The 20,341-nt window shown below is 40.0% G+C and overlaps 1 protein-coding gene across 1 annotated transcript in view; it reads left to right on the top strand.

Moving 5' to 3' along the window:
* Positions 1-20,341, top strand: part of ABCA4 (ATP binding cassette subfamily A member 4) — a 159,367-nt gene that overhangs the window by 76,873 nt on the left and 62,153 nt on the right. Inside the window, exons 20-24 of the mRNA XM_032217704.1 lie at positions 3,625-3,828; positions 10,294-10,471; positions 13,520-13,651; positions 15,467-15,606; positions 16,072-16,209. Coding sequence (XP_032073595.1) covers positions 3,625-3,828; positions 10,294-10,471; positions 13,520-13,651; positions 15,467-15,606; positions 16,072-16,209 — 792 coding nt within the window. The remainder of the gene's footprint in view (positions 1-3,624; positions 3,829-10,293; positions 10,472-13,519; positions 13,652-15,466; positions 15,607-16,071; positions 16,210-20,341) is intronic.

Genomic DNA, 20,341 nt, shown 5'->3' with positions numbered 1-20,341 from the left:
AAGCACGCTGTAAACCCTAAACCTAAAATTAACCCCTAAACCTAACCCCCTAAACCTAAACCTAAACCTAACCCTTAACCTAACCCTAAACCTAATCCTAACCCTTAACCTAACCCTAAATGTAACCCTAACCCTTAACCTAAACCTAACCCTTAACCTAACCCTAACCCTAACCCTAAACCTAACCCTAAACCTAACCCTAACCCTAACCCTAACCCTAAACCTAACCCTTACCTTAAGTTGAATCGGCTTGCTTTCAAAGCGCTATTTAAAGCGCCCTTCTTTCTCCGTGCTGGCTGTTGTCACCCTGTTGATAACGTCAGCGACGCGGTTTAATCGGGTGCAGTTTAGTCGAGCACGGTTTTGACGGGTCACACGTGCATGCGCGCCAGAGCTGACGGCTGGCATGCCACCAAATATGGCTCTGCGTGCCACAGGTTCGCCATCACTGGTTTCCTGCCTGAGCCAGGGGTTGGACTAAAAGACCTCCGAGGTCCCTTCCAACTCTGTTATTCTGTTAATTAAGAAAAACCTGACATTAATGCACAAGCATTTTGGGGAGCTGCTGTATCACAAAGACAATATTTGTCCTTCATATGGTCATTCTACTCATCACTCTTATGCTTTGGCAGCCCCTCCAGGCTATTTGCATCCAATTCTTAGCAGTTGAAAGCTACTTCTGGACCAACGGAGAGCTAATCCTCCATGCAAACACTCCTCAACATCTCCCCAGTCTTTATACGTGTTAGGGTCAGATAGAAAGAATGATAGAAAGAAGCAGCAACGTTTTTCCTTTTCAGATGAATTTTCATTTTATTGCATTCTCACCTGATCGTTGTTTTCCTACTGAACATATACTAAACATGCAAGAATGACAAAAGCCGTGGATATTTCTGTAGCTCTCAACCCTGCAAAGCTTTTAAAATGATACTTCTTCCATAATGAGGATTTGGTATTGCTTCAGCATCCCAAAAAGCTGGCTTTGCTTTTTACGCGTCTCTTAAATAAATATTGCCACGCTATAAATTACTGAAAATAATTTAGGCAATTTTTTTTATAAAGACATTGATGAGGTAATGTGATATATTTTATTTATTAGCTAATTACTGAGAAGTGTTGGTATTTTTTGAGTCTCTTTACGACTGGCACTACAAGATTGACTAAAACATAGTTGAAATGTCCTGGCCTTGAAAAAGGGTGGAAAACTCAGGTGTAAAACAATGTAGTTGTCCAGATTGTTGGATGGTGTGATCTTTATTTTTTTTTAATTGAAATTTTTTGGGGAAAAAAAGGCTTTTACAAATATTTACCTCCCCTCTTCCACCCTCCCCCACCCGAACCCAACCACCCCCAACCTCCCCCCCTCTCAACTTCCCAGAACAAATACAAGGTATAAATCTTTAACAAAGATGTTCTAAAATAAACTTAAAGAAAGTTAGTATCATCTTTCATTTGAGCTTTAACTCCTCTTTTGTTAGGCTAACTCTAAACAGATTACATCATTCCTTGCTTCTTCAGTCATAAACTATCTGGAATTTCTTAGTCCCATATTTATCCTGAATATAGTCAATCCATCTTCTCCAATCCAGTTTATAACTCTCGTTTGGGTGATCCTTGAGATATGCTGATATTTTGCCCATCTCTGCTAGGTTTGTTACTTTTAATGTCCATTCTTGAATAGAAGGCAAATCTTCCTTCTTCCAGTATTGCGCCACCAACAGTCTTGCTGCCGTTATTAAATACAAAATCAAGTTAATCTCTATAACAGTACAGTCAGTAGTTATACCTAACAGGAATAACTGAGGGGTAAACTTTATCCTTTTTTAAAGAACATTTTGCATGGTGTGATCTTTAGATACCAATTACTGTTGATTCACATTTTATTACCCACTCCCATTTCCTAGCATTAAATAATATCTTCCTGAATATTAATCAATGCCTGTGGTCTACTTAATTCCACAGAAGTTAGTTTAATATATATCTAAGATAGAATCTTTTTCTGTTCTGGTAGGAAAGTCAGAAGTTTGGTACTAATTGCTGCTAAATTACAGGACTTGCACTACACAGATAGTCCTTAACTAACAACAGTTCATTTAGTGCCCATTCAAAGTTACAACATCACCGAAAAAAGGGTCTTGTGACTCTTTTTTCACACTTCAGACTGGATTATTGTAACGCGCTCTACATGGGGCTGCCCTTGAAGAGTGTTCGAAGACTTCAGTTAGTCCAGAATGCAGCTACGCGAGCGATAGTGTTACACGTTACACCTATCCTCCGCGAGCTGCACTGGCTCCCCATTGGTCTCCAGACACGTTTCAAGGTGCTAGTCGTTACTTTTAAAGCCCTACATGGTTTAGGACCTGGCTACCTGAGAGACCGCTTCCTGCTATTTACCTCCCAGAGACCTATAAGATCACACAGACTAGGCCTCCTCTGGATTCCATCTGCCGGTCAATGTCGGCTGGCGACTCCCCGGGGGAGGGCCTTCTCTGTAGCGGCTCCGGCCCTATGGAACGATCTCCCCGTGGAGATCCGGACCCTTACTACTCTTCCGGCCTTCCGCAAAGCAATTAAGACCTGGCTGTTCCGGCAGGCCTGGGGCTGTTGATTTATCCAGCCCCATTCTAAGCTATATGAATGTTGTGGAATTTTAATGTCTGTTCCTTTCAATTTTTATATGTTCCCCCTGCTTTATCTGTAAGCCGCCCTGAGTCTCTCGGGAGTGGGCGGCATACAAATCCTAATAATAAACCGTAAACTTAACGACAGTTGCAGCATTCCCATGGGAACGTGATTAAAATTCAGATGCTTGGCAACCGATTCACATTTATGATGGTTGTGATATCCTGGGATCATGTGATCATCTTTTGTGACCTTCTGACAAGCAAAGTCAACGGGTAAAACAGACTCGCTTAACAACCGTGTAACTAACTTAGCAATTGCAGTGACTCACTTAAGAACTGTGGCAAGAAAGATCGTAAATTGGGACAACGCTCAACAAATGTCTCACTTAACAACGTAAATTTTGGGCTCCATCGTGGTTGCAAATTGAGGATTACCTGTAGTTCAACATATGTGAGCCGAGGTGGCGCAGTGGTTAAATGCAGCACTGCAGGCTACTTCAGCTGACTGCAGTTCTGCAGTTCGGCTGTTCTAATCTCACCGGCTCAGGGTTGACTCAGCCTTCCATCCTTCCGAGGCAGCTAAAATGAGGAGCCGGATTGTTGTTGGGGGCAAATATGCTGACTCTGTAAACCGCTTAGAGAGGGCTGAAAGCCCTATGAAGCGGTGTATAAGTCTAACTGCTATTGCTATTGCTATATATCCTACCTCCAAATGGTAAACTGTCCTAAATTGTGCCTCCACTTTTCAGCAGGAGAGTTTCAAGGAGATGCCAGGAATAAATAAGATAAGGGACTCAAGGCTGCAAGCTTTTCATATATGTTTCATGCATGTTTTAGTTTTATTTGATGTTGGTTTTTTAAAAACTGTACAATGTGTTAATGTCTTCATAATTTAAATACTTTGGAGTCTATAAAAAACCAATAATAACTTTTATTGTTGTCTTAATACTTGGTTTTGGTTACCTGTGAATAACTTGATTCTTAATTAACTTGGAAACAGACCCAGGTGTCATTGACATAAAGGCTGAAGATGAAGAGGTGAGAAATAGCATGGCTGCTGAGCCTGTCCTGGGAGAGCACAAGACTGACAGCCTGAGGCAGGAGGATAGTAAAGAAAAGAAATGTAAACACAAAGGGAAAAAAGACTGCAAGGAACAGGGGAAACCTGAGACCACAGAGGCAAAAGACAAAGATCACATTCCTAGTAAGAAGAGAGACCTAATTGCAATAATCACAACTCTGTTTCTATTGCATAAACTTTAATGCATTTCCTTGCTGCTAGCTAGTCCTTTTGTTGTTCTGTGCATTTGTGTGAATAGCTACAGGCAGTGATGGAAAAATAAGAGGTTTATTTTTTTAAAAAAATACATTGTGGAAGGGTCAAATCGAGCACTAAAAAGATTATCTCTCGGTAGTTCATATTTGCTTGCAAGCAGGGCTGGATTTTCCTATAGGCTAACTAGGCTTCAGCCTAGGGCTTCAAGATCAAGAGGGGCCTACATTCAAATTGTTAGCAAAATTAAAATTACACTATTCTAAAAACAGTGAACACTAAAACACTGAACCGAAAATAAGGAGAAATTCTATGCAGATGACTAATAAACATAAAAATGTATTGGTTAAGATCGTTCCAGCACCGCGGCAGTTGGGGAGCCCGCCCATGTTCCCGGCACCGGCGGTCGGGCGAGAGGCGCGGCCGCTCCCAGTAGCTGCCCCGTCGATGCGGAGCCCACCAGCAGCCAGGCAGGTGAGGGCGAGGGGGCCGAGCCGGGCAGCTGAGTGCAGCAGGGGAGGCGGCTGGCCTCGCTGCCTTTGCCGCAGAGCAGAGCCGCCCTCCGTCGGGAGGCCAGCTATATATATTGATATATATTGATATATATCACAGTAATGATGTATGTTATTGTCTCTCGTGTAATTTACAAATTTAAAAATGGGAGGTGAAAGGGCCTCATAAGTGGAGTAGCCTAGGGCCTCTTTTCATCTAAATCCGGCCCTGCTTGCAAGCCAAATTAAAAAAAACAAAACAATTCTACGAGCAAGAACATATCTCTAGGCCATTTTATATTGTTGAGGGAAACATGTAATAAAGTTTTCCCGATCTTGGCTACATCTGGCGGGGAGGAGGGAATGTTTTTCTTCTTCACATGCTTGTACTACTTATTTTTATCATTTTTTTAAAAAAAAATCAGTAGTATAAGGACGTGAAGAAAAAAGGGCCACACTTTTGAGAATGATGATAGCTGGTTTTAAAATAAATTTTAGTAATAAAAGTCTGCAGGTTGTAAAAACTGTACCATTTCTTCCATCTAATAGGGTAGCTCAGCATTCATAGTGCTGCTTTAAATGATATTCAACAAGGTTCAAAAGATCACCTATTATTTGTAACTATTATATTATTATTTTTGTTAGGCATTTACTAGACGTATATAATTAATATCTAGATCTGTTAGGCACAATTATGTATATAATTGTGCCTAACAGATCTATACTGCTGAATAATAATAATGCAACATCTAGCAATATCTAGCTATTTCTATTGCTATTGCTAATGCAACATCTGGCTGACTATGCAAACAAAATTAATATGTATAATACAGTTGATTATCCCAGGTCCTTCAGAAGGACTCGATATATGGGGGAAAAATGCCAAACCCAGTCTTAACATCTGGCTTCCTATGTGTGACCACCATCACAATTTCAATTTGTATGCAGCCCAATTCTTATATCAGTCGTACCGTACCATATCTCGTATATTTCTTATATAAGATTGTGTATTTCTACTTTAAATTGAAATTGCAGTTATAAGCATTAAGGGGTTTGTGTGTCCTGAGCCTGTTTTGTTTTAGCTGAGACGAGATTTCTACACTTGGTGATGAGATGGTCAACATTTGACCAGCAAAGAAGAATCCCCTTGAAAGATTTGAAATAAACCAGATCCATTTTGGTTCATTGGGATTTCAGTTGTGATGATGGATGAACAAAAGCTGATAATCCTTCAAAAAGATCAGCCCTGTCAAAAAGCAAAGATCGTTTTACCCAATCTCCTCCTCCTCCTCGCGCCTTCTTATCAACTCTGAATGTCTTGCAAATTCTGGAAATGCCACAGAAGCTGGCTTACTTTGCCCTTCGTATAAATATCTCATATTCTCCTTTTTCACCTTGGAGCTGTAAACAGCTTGTGTGATAAAGGAATTTCTGAAAACATATCTGAAAAAAATTGAAAAATATTCTCATTTAAATTTCTCTGACTTGTCTTGCTTATCTGTTTATTTTCTTATATCGAGGCTGAAGAAAGCAGAATCCTAGAGAACTTTATTTATACAAACATATACTATGCATATATTAAACTGCATAGGATCTTATGTAGGCATACTATTAATGTATATTAAGTGATCAATATAGATGACTGTTAAAAACTGATTTATTCATGTTGCATTTGCTCCATGGAATTTTTCTGAAATTTAAACATCATTTATGGTGCATTCCGCACAATACTTACTAGTGCAAGATGCGCAAGACAAGGAGGGATTGGCAGAGTGCAATTTTATGCCAAACCAATACTTGTTTTAATTATAGTTTGTTGCATTAGTCATGGTGATTAATCATTATAACATAAGCCAGATCCAAGCAAATAACCTTGTAGCTTAATAGGAGATTACACACTGAGAAATTACATTATTTATATTGCAAATCTTGATTTAATTTGCCTTACTTATTTATTTTCATAGATATTAAATAGATAACATGAAATTGATTTAATACTAATCTTTTAGTTATTTCTATTAGATAATCCATCTGCCTTTTGCACAGAGGGATGATTACATTTCTATTAGAAGAAACAGGACAATAGACTGCATAACATAGGCGTAAATTGAAAGAAACTGATTTGTTGTCCAATTAGAACTCATTTTGTAGTCCTAATTGCTAATTTGCCCAGAGTTCCTCCTCATATAAATGTAAATTCTAGATTTTAGGCCAGATTGAAATACCTACTCTTTGTTCAAACCTTGGAACAGAAAGGTGCTGATACTCTTTTCTGACACCTGGAAGTTTCATTTGGATTATACTCTTCAACATCTAATGCCCATTCCTTGAAAACTAGATAGTCCATCACTTGTGCTGTTCCTTCATTTTTAATTGCATTGTTATGAAGCAGTACATGCTATTCTCCACCATCCCCTGGACCATCTTAGACCTTAACTTCAAATAGCCTTTTTGTTATAAAAGGGAAGGAGTCAATGAAAGTTGCAGCCAAGGGCTCAAGCAGGAGAATGGGGTACCCTTAGATCAGGGATCAGCAACCTGCGGCTCTGGAGCCGTATGTGGCTCTTTCATCCCTCTGCTGCGGCTCCCTGTCGCTGGTCGGCTCCACAATTGATAGGGTTTTTGGTTAGGACAGTGTTGTGGCCCAGCAGGAACTGTTGGAGCTGCCACCAGACTCCGACAGCGAGGGGCCCGATGAGTCGGCTCTGGAGGATGTGGAGGACCCTGGATAGGGTTCAAACTCCGAGCAGGGTGGTTGGCCACCAGGAGGCGCCTGAGCCTTGGACCAGTGGGGAGGAGACAAGGGAGAGTGAGCCGGAAGCCAGTAGTGAGTTGTTCCTGGATGCACGTCACCGAAGAGCTAATAGGTGTCAGGAACAGGAGGTAATTGCACTCAGCTGGTGGTCATTAGGCTCCTCTCCAGACTATAAAAAGACTACTTGTGCACACGCCCTTCTTGCAGAAGTCAACACAGGAATGAATGTCGGAGAACATTGTTATGAGCTTGGCAGGCTGGATTGCTGCCAAGCCTTATCTGTGTTTATTGCTGCCCAAGCTTGTCTGTGCCGGTTTGCTGCCAAGGACCTGTCTGTCTGTTAATTAAATGCCGTAACTTATCTTTGGCTCGGAGTGTGTGTTGGTGTGGGACGAGGGGGGTCAGAACAGGATAGGTAGAGGAAAAAGACTTCCAGTCAGCCCCAGAATTGAAGGGGGGGGCTTCTGGTTAGGACCTTTGTAGCTCTTTGAGTGTTTAAGGTTGCCGATCCCTGCCTTAGATGTAGAATCTCTAGACCAGTGTTTCTCAACCTTGGCAACTTGAAGATGTCCGGACTTCAACTCCCAGAATTCCCCAGCCAGCATTCGCTGGCTGGGGAATTCTGGGATTTGAAGTCCGAACATCTTCAAGTTGCCAAGGTTGAGAAACACTGCTCTAGACTCTTCTGATGCTACACGACCTTTACATAAATTTGCCACAAATCCTGGCATTACCATGAGGTAATTTGGATAATCCTAAAATCAACAAATTCCAATTTACATCTTCACATATACCCAACGAGATTATTTACTTGGGAGGCTGGTTTTTTTCCTTTTTTTGGCTCAGAATGAAATAAAATACTTCCCAGGGTGACATTTAAAAGAACGTTTTTATGAGCTCAGCATTTGGGCAGCCAGGATGAAGTGCGACAAAAGGAAAACTGTAGCCTTGGGTCTGCCCTGCTGAACAACAATGGTTTTCTCCCAGTAAGACCAAAAGGGAAGTGTTATTTTAAACTACAGAGCTTTCATCCAGTCCCTTTTGTAGAAAAAAAAGAAAACCCATCTGGACAGATGTCTTGTTTCCATGCCAGGTTCCTAGATTATTAGAGATCACCCCTGCTTTCTTCAAAGACTGGTGCATCATAGCATCCCTTTTAAATTGCTCTGTGCAAAGGCCTGTTATTAAATGGCCTGTTATTCATTTGCAATTGTTTAATCCAGTCCAGACGGGATATGTTTCTTTCTACATTGCTGCATAGCTTTATCTATGCATTGAGGTTTGTTATGAAATTTGTTTGCCGCCCAGCTTGTTGCAAAGCAATTTCATGATACTGGGAAATAAAAAAAAGTCCAATGCCTCTTCTCTCCCTATAACTTAAAAAACTGCATTTGTAATTTCTGTAATTGTCTCCATCAACCTATTGGCTGGGGCAACTTTGTTTTCCCTGTGATAGAGGTTAGCCTGCTTTCCGATTATTAGCTGTGGGAAATTATTTGCACCAAATGAAATTATCCTATAATTTCTCTATAAAGAGTGGCTTTTAAGCAATAGGGCCTCTTTTTTTAAAAAAAGAAATTCTGTGTGGAAGCCTAGCCACTCTTAGTCCCACTTCTGAAGTTCTAACGTTTTATCTAAAATTACCTTCTAGTGATATCATCAAATTTGAAATACCCACTAAAGGAATTAATCAAACTAGACTCACCATTGTGAGTGGCAGTGGCAAAACCAGACGGAAGGATGATGACAGGATTCATAAAGATTGTGTCAGTTCAAGTGATTGGTATTAGATGGTACTTTACTTGATAGTTACCGCAGGCACACACAGAACCAATCTGTGGGTCTTGTTTCATTTCCAGCTTAATGTAATACAAGAATATATATATATATATATATATATATATATATATATATATATGTATGTATGTATGTATGTATGTATGTATGTATGTATGTATGTATGTATGTTTTATTTGTGCTGATAAATAAATAAAGGGAGACTCCCTTTATTTATTTATCAGCACAAATAAAACACAAATATAACAAAGGCAACAGTAAAAATATTGGGTTTCTGTCGTGATGGACTCTTGTGACGAGCCGAAGGACAGATGATGGAAGCAGTTAGCTTCCTCCCATAATTGGGGCTTACCAGGGGTTGTGACACTATATATATATATATATATATAGTGTATGTATATGTATATATATATATATAGTGTATGTATATATATATATATATATATATATATGTATGTATGTATGTATGTATGTATGTATGTATGTATGTATGTATGTATGTATATATATATATATATATATATATATATATATATATATATATATATATATATATATATATATATATATATTTAAAGTCACAACCCCTGGTATGGCCAAATATGGGAGGAAGATCACACTTCCATTCTCTGTCCTTCGGCTCGTCACAAGAGACCATCCAGACAGAAACCCAATATTTTTTACTGTTGCCTTTTTGTTACATTTGTTATATTTGTGCTGATAAATAAATAAAGGGAGACTAGTATAGATCTATTTCAAGCTATTTAGATCTCATCAGCTAGCCATACCCTTACTGGGATTTGAACCTGGGCTATATTACATACTAGGCAGACATCTTAGCCATTAGGCCACAGGCTCTTATCCGTTATCAGCGAAGCCAGGGTGAGAGGTATCTATTAGATTTTTACAACCCCTGGTAAGCCCCAATTATGGGAGGAAGCTAACTGCTTCCATCATCTGTCAATCGGCTCATCACAAGAGACCATCCAGACAGAAACCCAATATTTTTTACTGTTGCCTTTTTGTTACATTTGTTATATTTATGCTGATAAATAAATAAAGGGAGACTAGTATAGATCTATTTCAAGCTATTTAGCTCTCATCAGCTAGCCACACCCTTGTTGGGAATCGAACCTGTATATATATATACATACATACATACATACATACATACATACACACACACACACACACACACACACACACAAACACACACACACACACTGTTTTAGAATTCGTAATTCATTATACTTAAGTAATGTGACCACTGATGTTAATAAATCACTTTTATTGAGAGTTGCAACCATGGAGCTTGCCTATCATTTTCTAAAATAGATTTTTCTTTGTTTCAAGCAAATCCATATTTTGAAGTGGAGCCCTCTGGCTTAAAGCCTGGCGTGAGCATCCAGAATTTGGTGAAGATCTACCCCAATTGTTCCAAGCCAGCAGTGGATGGAATGACCGTTACCTTCTACGAGGGCCAAATCACGGCTTTCTTGGGCCAGAATGGTGCAGGAAAGACAACAGTTATGTAAGTCAGTCTGGCTTTCAGAAAAAAAGAAATTGATATGAAGCCAACAGTTAAATCATTGGACGAGAATCGGAGGATCCTCAGCTGTGAAAGCTCAGTATGTGGCTTTGGCAAGCCATTTATTTTTCATCTCACTCTACTTTAAGAGTGTTGTTTTGGGGGAAATTGGAAGAGATCATTACTGTGTGTACTATTGTTTTGAACATAGGACAAAATAGGCAGACTTAGTGGTGGGTACGCATCAGGCCAAGGAATCATATTTGTGCATCTGATCTGCTGGATGTACATGCTTAGATTTCATTTAACATTCTGAAATAATCCATAGCTTCACAGGAAGATTGTGCCTGACTCCTATATGAAAAAGATGATAAAACTGAGCATTATGTACTGAGCAATTCATATAATAATGAAACGACAACTTTCATTATCTTTGCTTGTGATGATGGGGTTTAATTTTGCCAAGACCTTTCTGCTCTGATTGTACTTCCTGCTAATTTAACTTGCTTTCAAAGCCTTCCTCATTAGCTGACTTAAATTCTTCATTGACTCAAAAGGCAAATAAATAACCTAAAATAGTCATCGCACTGAGTGTGCTCAGTTGAAAGCAAAAAAAAAAAAGTGTAAATCCCACCAACAGTTGTGTTCAATGCCTTGTTTGTTATATTTAGCTATGTTCCCCTCTGAACTTGTGTGAACGTCAGCTGACATATTGATTTAGAATAGTCTTTTCAATCAAAAGTGCTTCTAAACAGCTGTTTGCCCAACGAGTCAAAATATATTTTGTTATTCTGTGTTTTAATTAACGTAGAACAATCCGGTTGGAAGGGACCTCGGAGGCCTTCTGACTTTCTCTTCAAATAAAGCTTAAAGGATATAAATGGACATTTCCAGCTAGAAATAAATTATATCTGATCTTTTTGTAAAAACTAAATGAAACAGATAGGATTCTTTGCACAAAATTTTGAACCCAACCTGACCAGATTAATCCAGGAGACCTGGTGCCTGTTGGCTTGGCTTCCCTTCGAAGGCACTTGATTTCCCTCAACCACACATTTCTAAATCACAAGCGTGTGATTTATTGGAAACCTTCCAAATAAACTCCTCTCTCTTTGTATGAATGCCTGGCTGGACTTCTGCCTGTCTGATATTGCAGCCTAGCTTCCTTGCTTGATGATTTAAATGTTCAAACATATTCTAAATTTGCATAGGCATAAAGTTATTCCCTAGAGCTACCTGGAATTTAGACCCAGGAGTAAACCTTTCCAATGTAGATAGTACTTTGTCCCTAGGAATAGATCGATCCTGTTCTCCTGTCTCAAACATTGCGAATTATGATGTCAGTTTATCTACTTCAGCTACACTCTGAAGAGAAGAAAAAAAAAGATTATTCTAAAATAGGCAAGGTTCTGAGAGAAGGAAATGCCTAATAAATATGAAATAGAAGAAACAAACGCAGATGTCTCTCTGGAAGAGCAACGTTTTCCTGGGGTCAGGTCTTGCGCTCAAAGAGATGGGGAGTATTTTGTCTGGAAAAGCTGAAAAAGCAATGAAATCACAATGTTGATATGGCCTTTGGGCCTATGAGAGTTCCAGGTGCATGGTTTCTCAGGAGTCTGGACAAACATTTTTTTGGCTTTAATTTCCCAATGCCGCTAGGTTTCTTCCTGAGGAATTTTGGTATACTGTGGCCAAGTCAACATTGAAAAAAAAAACAACTGTGGACATTGCAATACAGCTACATCTGTCAGTTTTCATAGGAACGTAGAGATGAAAATAGGTCATCTAGTCTCTGTCCTTGCTATAGCAATAGCAATAGCAGTTAGACTTATATACCGCTTCATAGGGCTTTCAGCCCTCTCTAAGCGGTTTACAGAGTCAGCATATTGCCCCCCACAGTCTGGGCCCTCATTGCACCCACCTCGGAAGGATGGAAGGTTGAGTCAACCTTGAGCCGGTGAGATTAGAACCGCTGAACTGCAGATAACAGTCAGCTGAAGTGGCCTTCAGTACTGCACCCTAACCACTGCGCCACCTTGGCTCTTACAGTTCAGGAAATCTGCTATTACAGTTCAGGAAATTTACCTGTGCAACTTCCTTAACAAGTAGCATCTATCTTTGCTAATAGTCTACCATATTCCAAGGTGGTCTGTACCACTCTGAAATTGCTCATTTCTCCCCAATGTTCATCAAAATCAAGTCATTTGAACCCGCTGCCTTAGATCAAAATTATTTATGCAACATTGAATAAATCTTCCCTGCCATTGGTATGGCAGCCCTTCAAAGATTTGAGGAAGACAGAGTAAATTTAAACACTCTTCTGGTATTCTGAAATAAGATTTGTGATTGGAGGCTTCCTTTTTTTAATCTGGGCTAGGCATCTACAGAGCTACGTAGTCCTAGTTCCATGGATAATTTAAGGTTGGGAAAAATTTAAAGAAATGAAAATGCTTTTAAAAAAAATGAAAAACATCATAAAAATGAAAGGTTTAATTAGGTCTGTATTGTTTCGCCAGTTCTCCCAATTAATGCCAGGCCATTCCCTCTCTTTAAAGCCCAGATCAGACAATTTTTAAAATACAGGGTAAGAAGAGAGTATGTATTTTTATTCTGAAAAAACAAAAATATCATTAGAAGTCCTTTCGTATTAACAGGTCTTTTTGCACATCCCATCTTAAACTTATTATATGGATATCACCTTCAGCCTGTAGGAAGATGGTTTGGAATTTAAAATAATTGCTTTCCGGAAGGAAGGTAGGGAGAGGAGGGAGAGAGAGAGAGAGAGAGAGAAGAGAAGAGAGAGATTAAAAGTGTTATCAAAACATACTAATTCATTCATTTTTGCATTGTGTTCATTTCAGTGTCTCCAGAGATCTCAGGCACCAGTTAATGGCATCTGTGATCTCCATTTATCTGAAATAATGGTAATAATAGCTGTAATTTAATTGTTATTTGCGATTATTATATTATTATCATGATTACTCATTGTAAATCCAATATTCTTTATTCAGGTATTTGATTCCTTTTAGTGGTCCTTTTTTTTTTGTCTAGGTCTATCATCACAGGTCTCTTCCCACCTACATCTGGAACAATATTGATTGATGGAATGGACAACCAAATACACATCGATTCCATCCAGCAGAGTTTAGGCATGTGCCCCCAAAACAACATCTTGTTCAACCAGTAAGTGCTAATAGAAATGGACTTCAAAGTTCTTCAAGGAGCCTTGGTTTTGTCAGTAAAATGCTATAAGGTGCCATGATATTGATATAAGGGGCAGGCCCAGTGGTGGGTTTCAAAAATTGTTCGAACCTACTGTGTGGGTGTGGCCTCCTTTGTGGGAGTGGCTTGCCACCCATGTGACTGGATGGGAGTGGCTTGCCGCCCATGTGACCGGATATGAAGATGCCGACGACACTTGTCAGAACCACCTTAAATTACCTCCCACACAGCACTGGCATGCATAAGAATAGGATGTAAACTTGTTTTTTAAAAGGCATATTTGGTTTGGCTTTAAAACAACTTCAACACACGCAATGTTCTGATTGCACCACAAACACAGTAGTCATCCTTACCTTTCACAGAGGCACTGAGTTTTATAAATATGAGCATGATAGTGTAGAATAATCATATCCAAGGACCAGTGGTGGGTTTCAAAATTTTTTGGAACCTCTTCTGTAGGTGTGGCCTGCTTTCCAGGTCCACTGGTGGAACCTCTTCTAACTGGTTCGGTAGATTTGACGAACCGGTTCTACCGAATAGGTGCGAACTGGTAGGAACCCACTTCTGGGCAGGTCACAATTATGCCCAGGATGTGTGAGGTCTGTAAGATACTTTCTCAGCCCTTTTTTCTGGTGTGTGCAGTAGACAGATCCTCAATGGAAGGCAGACTGATTGTTGTTGTTTTTTTTCTGCAGTCCTAACTATCTGTTGAAGCCTGTACCTAGCCTATTTGGTTCCTGTGCCAAACCAGGCAGTTTCTACTTGTAGTAAATAAAACTGATGTTGGCAAAATGCCACTTCAGTATTGGCACTCACTATTGTCTAATTCTAGTCTCCAGTCTAGACAGATCAAGACATGAAATGGCTCTTGATACCTGCAAAAGAGCTTCCCTATACTCTCAAATACTATTTCGGATGGATTATGTTCTCTCTTCTTTCATAATTAATGAAGCCCCTCCTTCTCTCTTCCTCTCCCTCTCTCACTCAAATAAGGCACCTGGAGACATTACGGCCAATACTGCATACCTATTTCTTTTGCCCCCCCAAAACAAGGGTTTGAACCAGTGGTGGGATTCAGCCAGTTCGCACCTATTTGGGAGAACCGGTTGGTAACTTTCTAAGCAGTTCGGAGAAACGGTTGTTGGAAGAAATCTTTTGTTTTTTCCCACTTTATAGGGCTAATCCTGTAAGGAAGGCAGGAAGGAAACATTCTAGTGTTTTTTCTAGCTTAATCTTTATTAGCAATAGCAATAGCAGTTTGACTTATATACCGCTTCATATGGCTTTCAGCTTTCTCTAAGCGGTTTACAGCATCAGCATATCGCCCCCACAGTCTGGGTCCTCATTTCACCCACCTCGGAAAGATGGAAGGCTGAGTCAACCTTGAGCTGGTGAGATTTGAACCGCTGAACTGAAGATAACAGTCAGCTGAAGTGGCCTGCAGTGCTGCACCCTAACCACTGCGGCATCTCGGCTCCTGCTTACAGAAACTGCCTCTCCAGTTACCCCTTATTACCACTGTAACAACTAAGGCGAAGTGCCCATCGACCTGAGTGACATTGATTTGGCCATGCCCACATGATCACATGACCACCGAGCCCCGCCTACCCAGCTGGTCATTAGGACAGAGAACCGGTTGTTAAATTATTTGAATCCCACCACCGGTTTGAACGTTTTTGAAGAAATATGAAAAGCAACAAATGCTACATTCTCATTTATTTATTCATTCATTTAGTTTCCTTTCGTCAGCTAAAGCCACCATGTTTTTTTCTTGAGCCTTACTGTTTCAGAACACATCCAGTTCTACGCCCAGTTGAAGGGAAGAAGCAAAGCAGAGGCCAAATTGGAAACGGAAAAAATCCTCGAAGACATTGGCCTACCACATAAAAGGAACGAAGAGGCTCAAAACCTGTCAGGTGGGGGAAAGTCAAGAGAACCATCATTTGTCCAAAAGTTTACAAATCATCTATTCTTCTTCTGCGTTGAGACTCTGTATTTCTATCTTTATTTTTGCAAGATCTTCTGAGCATTTCATAAGAAAAACGTTGAATACACATATTAAATGAGAAATAAATTTCAGAGCAATGCTTTGCTTGTCCGATGGGGTAAAACCTAAACAGGAATCATATGGCATCTTGAACTATAGCATACCTCCTCTGGTCTAAACTTGTTAATAACATTAATCCATGCTTTCAAGTGCTTAAAGTGACTTATCTTTGAATTTCTACTAGACTTTGTAAAGTTGACTTAAATAGTTGATGTGAATTCTCTTGTATGCTACCCAAAAGCAAACTGTCTCCTATTAAAGTAGCCCTTTCTTGGATAAAAATGTATAACTATGTTTTATGATTCCTCTCCCCGCCCCCATTTCCCTTATTTAGGGGGCATGCAACGGAAACTATCTATCGCCATTTCTTTTGTGGGTGAAGCAAAAGTAGTACTTCTAGATGAGCCTACATCTGGAGTGGATCCCTACTCCAGACGCTCTATTTGGGATCTCCTTCTGAAATATCGCTCAGGTAATTTTACTTCAAAAACAGTAACTCTGGCTTTAAAACAACTTTATGTGGCACTATATGAAGCGTGAGTTACTTGATATAGTTTGGATATGTATGTATATTTGGTGTTGAGTTATGTTTTGTATTCTGCAGCTTTCATTCCCTTCCCTTCCTTCCTTCCATTCTCCCTCCCTCCCTCTCCTCTTCTCTTCCCTCTCTCCCTCCCTCCTCATCCTTCCATTCCTTCATCCCTCCCTCTCCTCCTCCCTCCTCCCTCCCCATCCTTCCTTCCATCCTCCCTCTCCTCCTCCCCTCCCCCCTTGCTCCCTCCCTCTCTTCCCTCCCTCTCTACTCCTCCTTCCCTTCTTTTCCCTTCCTTCCTTCCACCTTCCCTCTCCTCCTCCTCTCCTCCTCCCTCCCTCCCTCCTCCCCTTCCTTTCCCTTCCTTCCATCTTCTCCTACTCCTATCCTCCCCCCTCCCTCCATTCCCTCCCTCCTCCCCTTCCTTCCTTCCATCCTCCCTCCCTCTCCTCCTCTCCCCTCCCTCGCTCCATTGTTCTCTTCCCTCCCTCTCTCCTTCCCTTTCCTTTCCTTCCTTCCTTCCTTTCACTCTCCCTCTCCTCCTCCTCTCATCCCTCCTCCTCCTTCCCTTCCTTTCTCTTCATTCCTTTCTTCCACCCTACCTCTCCTCCTCCTCTCCTCCTCCCTCCCTCCTCCTTCCCTTCCCTTCCTTTCCCTTCCTTCCTTCCATCCTCTCCTCCTACTCCTCTCCTCCTCCCTCCTCCCCTTCCCTTCCTTCCTTCCATCCTCCCTCCCTCTCCTTCTCCTCTCCCTCCCTCCCTTCCCTCATTCCTCCTCCTTCCCTTTCCTTCCTTCCTTCCCTTTCTTTCTTTCTTTCTTTCTTTCTTTCTTTCTTTCTTTCATCCTATCTTTATTATTTTTACAAATAACTAAAATCAGCAAACATATCCAACACACCTTTTCCTCTTATTCTCCCCACAACAACAACCTGAGGTGAGTTGGGCTGACCCTCTGCTATTGTCTATGTAGCAATAATTATATTTTCCTTCTGAAAATAGTTTTCACATTAAAATGAAAAAAAACAAACAGCAATCATGAAGTTCATGGATTTTATGGCGGTGTGTCAGTGCAAACCCCGTCCCCCCCCTCCATTTCCAAATGCATTGAGTACTCTCCGGGAGCCATTCGTTTGTTTATTGTGATTAAAAATAACAAGATGACACACATTCTCCACCAAAGGGGGAAGGTGAGAAATAACACCTGTCTCTAACATGCGACTTTACATATTTTGTCTTGGGTTATTGGTTGACAAGCCTTTGTAGTCCAAAACCTCAGGCTTTTAAGACATAACTAATTATATGTGGGCAGTGTTTTGACAGGTGCTCTCAACCCTTTCCTCATTATTAACTAGTTACTCAACCATGGGGGGAATTATTATTTGGAAAAATAAAATTAATAGATAATCATGTTTCATCTAATGAAAGTGATGCTGGATTATTATCTAAAGTAATAGACCTATTGAGCTGAAAAATGCCACAAAAATATTAGGTTCATTAGTTTCATTATGTCAATTACACTAGCTTGTAACTATTGTAAAACTTTAATTATAAAACTATTATAAAACTTCAGATTAATTTAGTGAAGTTATTACCCCTATGAATTTTTGAGTTTAGATAGCACCTGTCCATTTTTCCTGAACTGGACATTTATTGCTTAGTTAATTATATCTTTATATAAAAATAAATATATACTTAGGAATGAATATGTATGTATGTATGTATGTATGTAGGTAGGTAGGTGTGTATGTATGTATGTATGTATGTATGTATGTATGTATGTATGTATGTATTTATTTAGTGTCACAACCCCTGGTATGCCCAAATATGGGAGAAAGCCTACTGCTTCCTTTCTCTGTCTATCGGCTCGTCACAAGAGACTATCCAGACAGAAACCAATATTTTTACTGTTGCGTATATATAAGGACAGAGAATGGAAGTAGTGATCTTCCTCCCATATTTGGGCATACTGGGGGTTGTAAAAATCTAATAGATACCTTTCACCCTGGCTTGGCTGATAACGGATAAGAGCCTGTGGCCTAATGGCTAAGATGTCTGCCTAGTTTGTAATATAGCCCAGGTTCAAATCCCAGTAAGGGTATGGCTAGCTGATGAGAGCTAAATAGCTTGAAATAGATACTAGTCTCCCTTTATTTATTTATCAGCACAAATACAACAATATATAAATAAATAAATATATATATATATATATATATATCTTTTATCTGATTATCTTTTTAAATAAATGTATAAAAGATGTGGGCCCTTCCCTTCTCTTTTCTTTTGCAGTCAATAAAAATTAAATCAGAATTTTTTTAAAGTATGAACAAATAAAGTTACAAACTAGCAAAATTGAAGTTCAGTTAACAATGAAGACCTTGCTTTGCTTATCCAAAGAAATAGCTCCAACTTGTAAGACTTTATTAGAAATCAATCACATGATTTTTGTCATATGATCTACAGATCTTTGTGTGATTGCAATAAGTCTGCCCTTTTTGTTTATAAATGATAAGTATTTTAAGTTTCCATTGATATCCACATGCCAGAACTCTTTTCAGATCCAGCTGGAATGTTCTTTTTTTTTCAGTAAACCTTTCCTGCTGTGTTTCAGGACAAAGCAATGTCGATCTCTGCACATTCAAAATGTTATAGGGTGTTTAAGCCAGGGAAAGCAATCCAAGGCAAAAATAGGTTGTAAAACTGGGTGCAATCATGCGACCACTTAACCATTGTAATTCCAGGATCAATTATAGTCCTGAGTTAAGGACTACCTAAGTCAAGGACCACCAACAATATGTTCTCAATATTTCTCATGGTGCCTTCTAGCATAGAAAGTTTGCCTATTCCTAACGTAGATATTTGAAGATTCAGAAGATATTAACATTGTGTGTGTCATTCTCTTTGCTCCATCCTCTGAGATAGATTATCAGTGTTTGAAGCATTCAGGGATTCCAGGGGTGGGTTCCTGCCAGTTCTAACCTCTTCGGTAGAAGAGGTTCCACAAACCTACAGTGCCATTTAGAACCGGTTCCAGCTCCCCCCCCCCACCTGTCTGCACCACGCTTGCTCCGCCCGCTGCTCCCTGATTGGCTGGCTCACCAATCGCCTCACCCACCTCTAAGAGTCCTATCTAAACCTTAAAGTCTTAAAGCTGTCAAGTTTGAACATCCCTGAGGGGTTTTTTCTAAAGGGTTAGAGGTGCAAGGGTCTTGTAAAAAAAACCCCAGGGGTGTTCAAACTTGACAGCTTTAAGACTTGCACACTTCAATGCCAGAGTTCCTGAGCCAACATGACTGGAGGAGGAATTCTGGGAGTTGAAGTCCACAAGTCTTAAAGCTGTCAAGTTTGAACACCCTTGGGGTTTTTTTTATAAAGGGTTAGGGGTGCAAGGGTCTTGTAACTTGATAGCTTTAAGACTTGTGTGCTTCAAATGCCAGAGTTTCTGAGCTAACATTTTGGTTGCTAAGCAAGAGCGTTATTAAGTGAGTTTTACCACATTTTACAAGTTGGCCATGCCCACCCAGTCACATGGCTGGCAAGCCACTCCCACCCGGTCACATGGCCAGCAAGCCACTCCCACAAAGCAGGCCACACCTACAGAAGAGGTTCTAAAAAAATTGAAACCCACCACTGTCCTCGATTTACAACAGTTCACTTAGAGACCTTTCGAAGTTACAATGGCACTGAAACAAAAGTGACATGAGCATTTTTCACACTTATGACGGTTGCACCATCCCCATGGTCACATGATTTACATTCGGATGCTTGACCACTGACTCACATTTATGATAGTTGCAGAATCCTCACCTTCTGCAACTTTCTGACAAGCAAAGTCAACGGGGAAACCAGATTCACTTAAGAACCGTGCTACTAATTTAACAACTGCAGCGATTTCACTTAATAAACGTGGCAAGAAAAGTTGTGAGGCAAAACTCACTTAACAAATTTCTCACTTAGCAACATACATTTCATGCTCAATGGTGGTCGTAAGCTGAGGACTCCCTGTATTCCATATGTTTGAAAGGTAAAAATGAGATGTGCTTTTGTGATTAATCTGTTCTGATCAAATATTTCAC

The sequence above is a fragment of the Thamnophis elegans genome, chromosome 5, assembly GCF_009769535.1.
Source record: "Thamnophis elegans isolate rThaEle1 chromosome 5, rThaEle1.pri, whole genome shotgun sequence".
Classification (NCBI taxonomy): Eukaryota; Metazoa; Chordata; class Lepidosauria; order Squamata; family Colubridae; genus Thamnophis; species Thamnophis elegans.
This window is presented reverse-complemented; position numbering and strand designations above follow the sequence as displayed.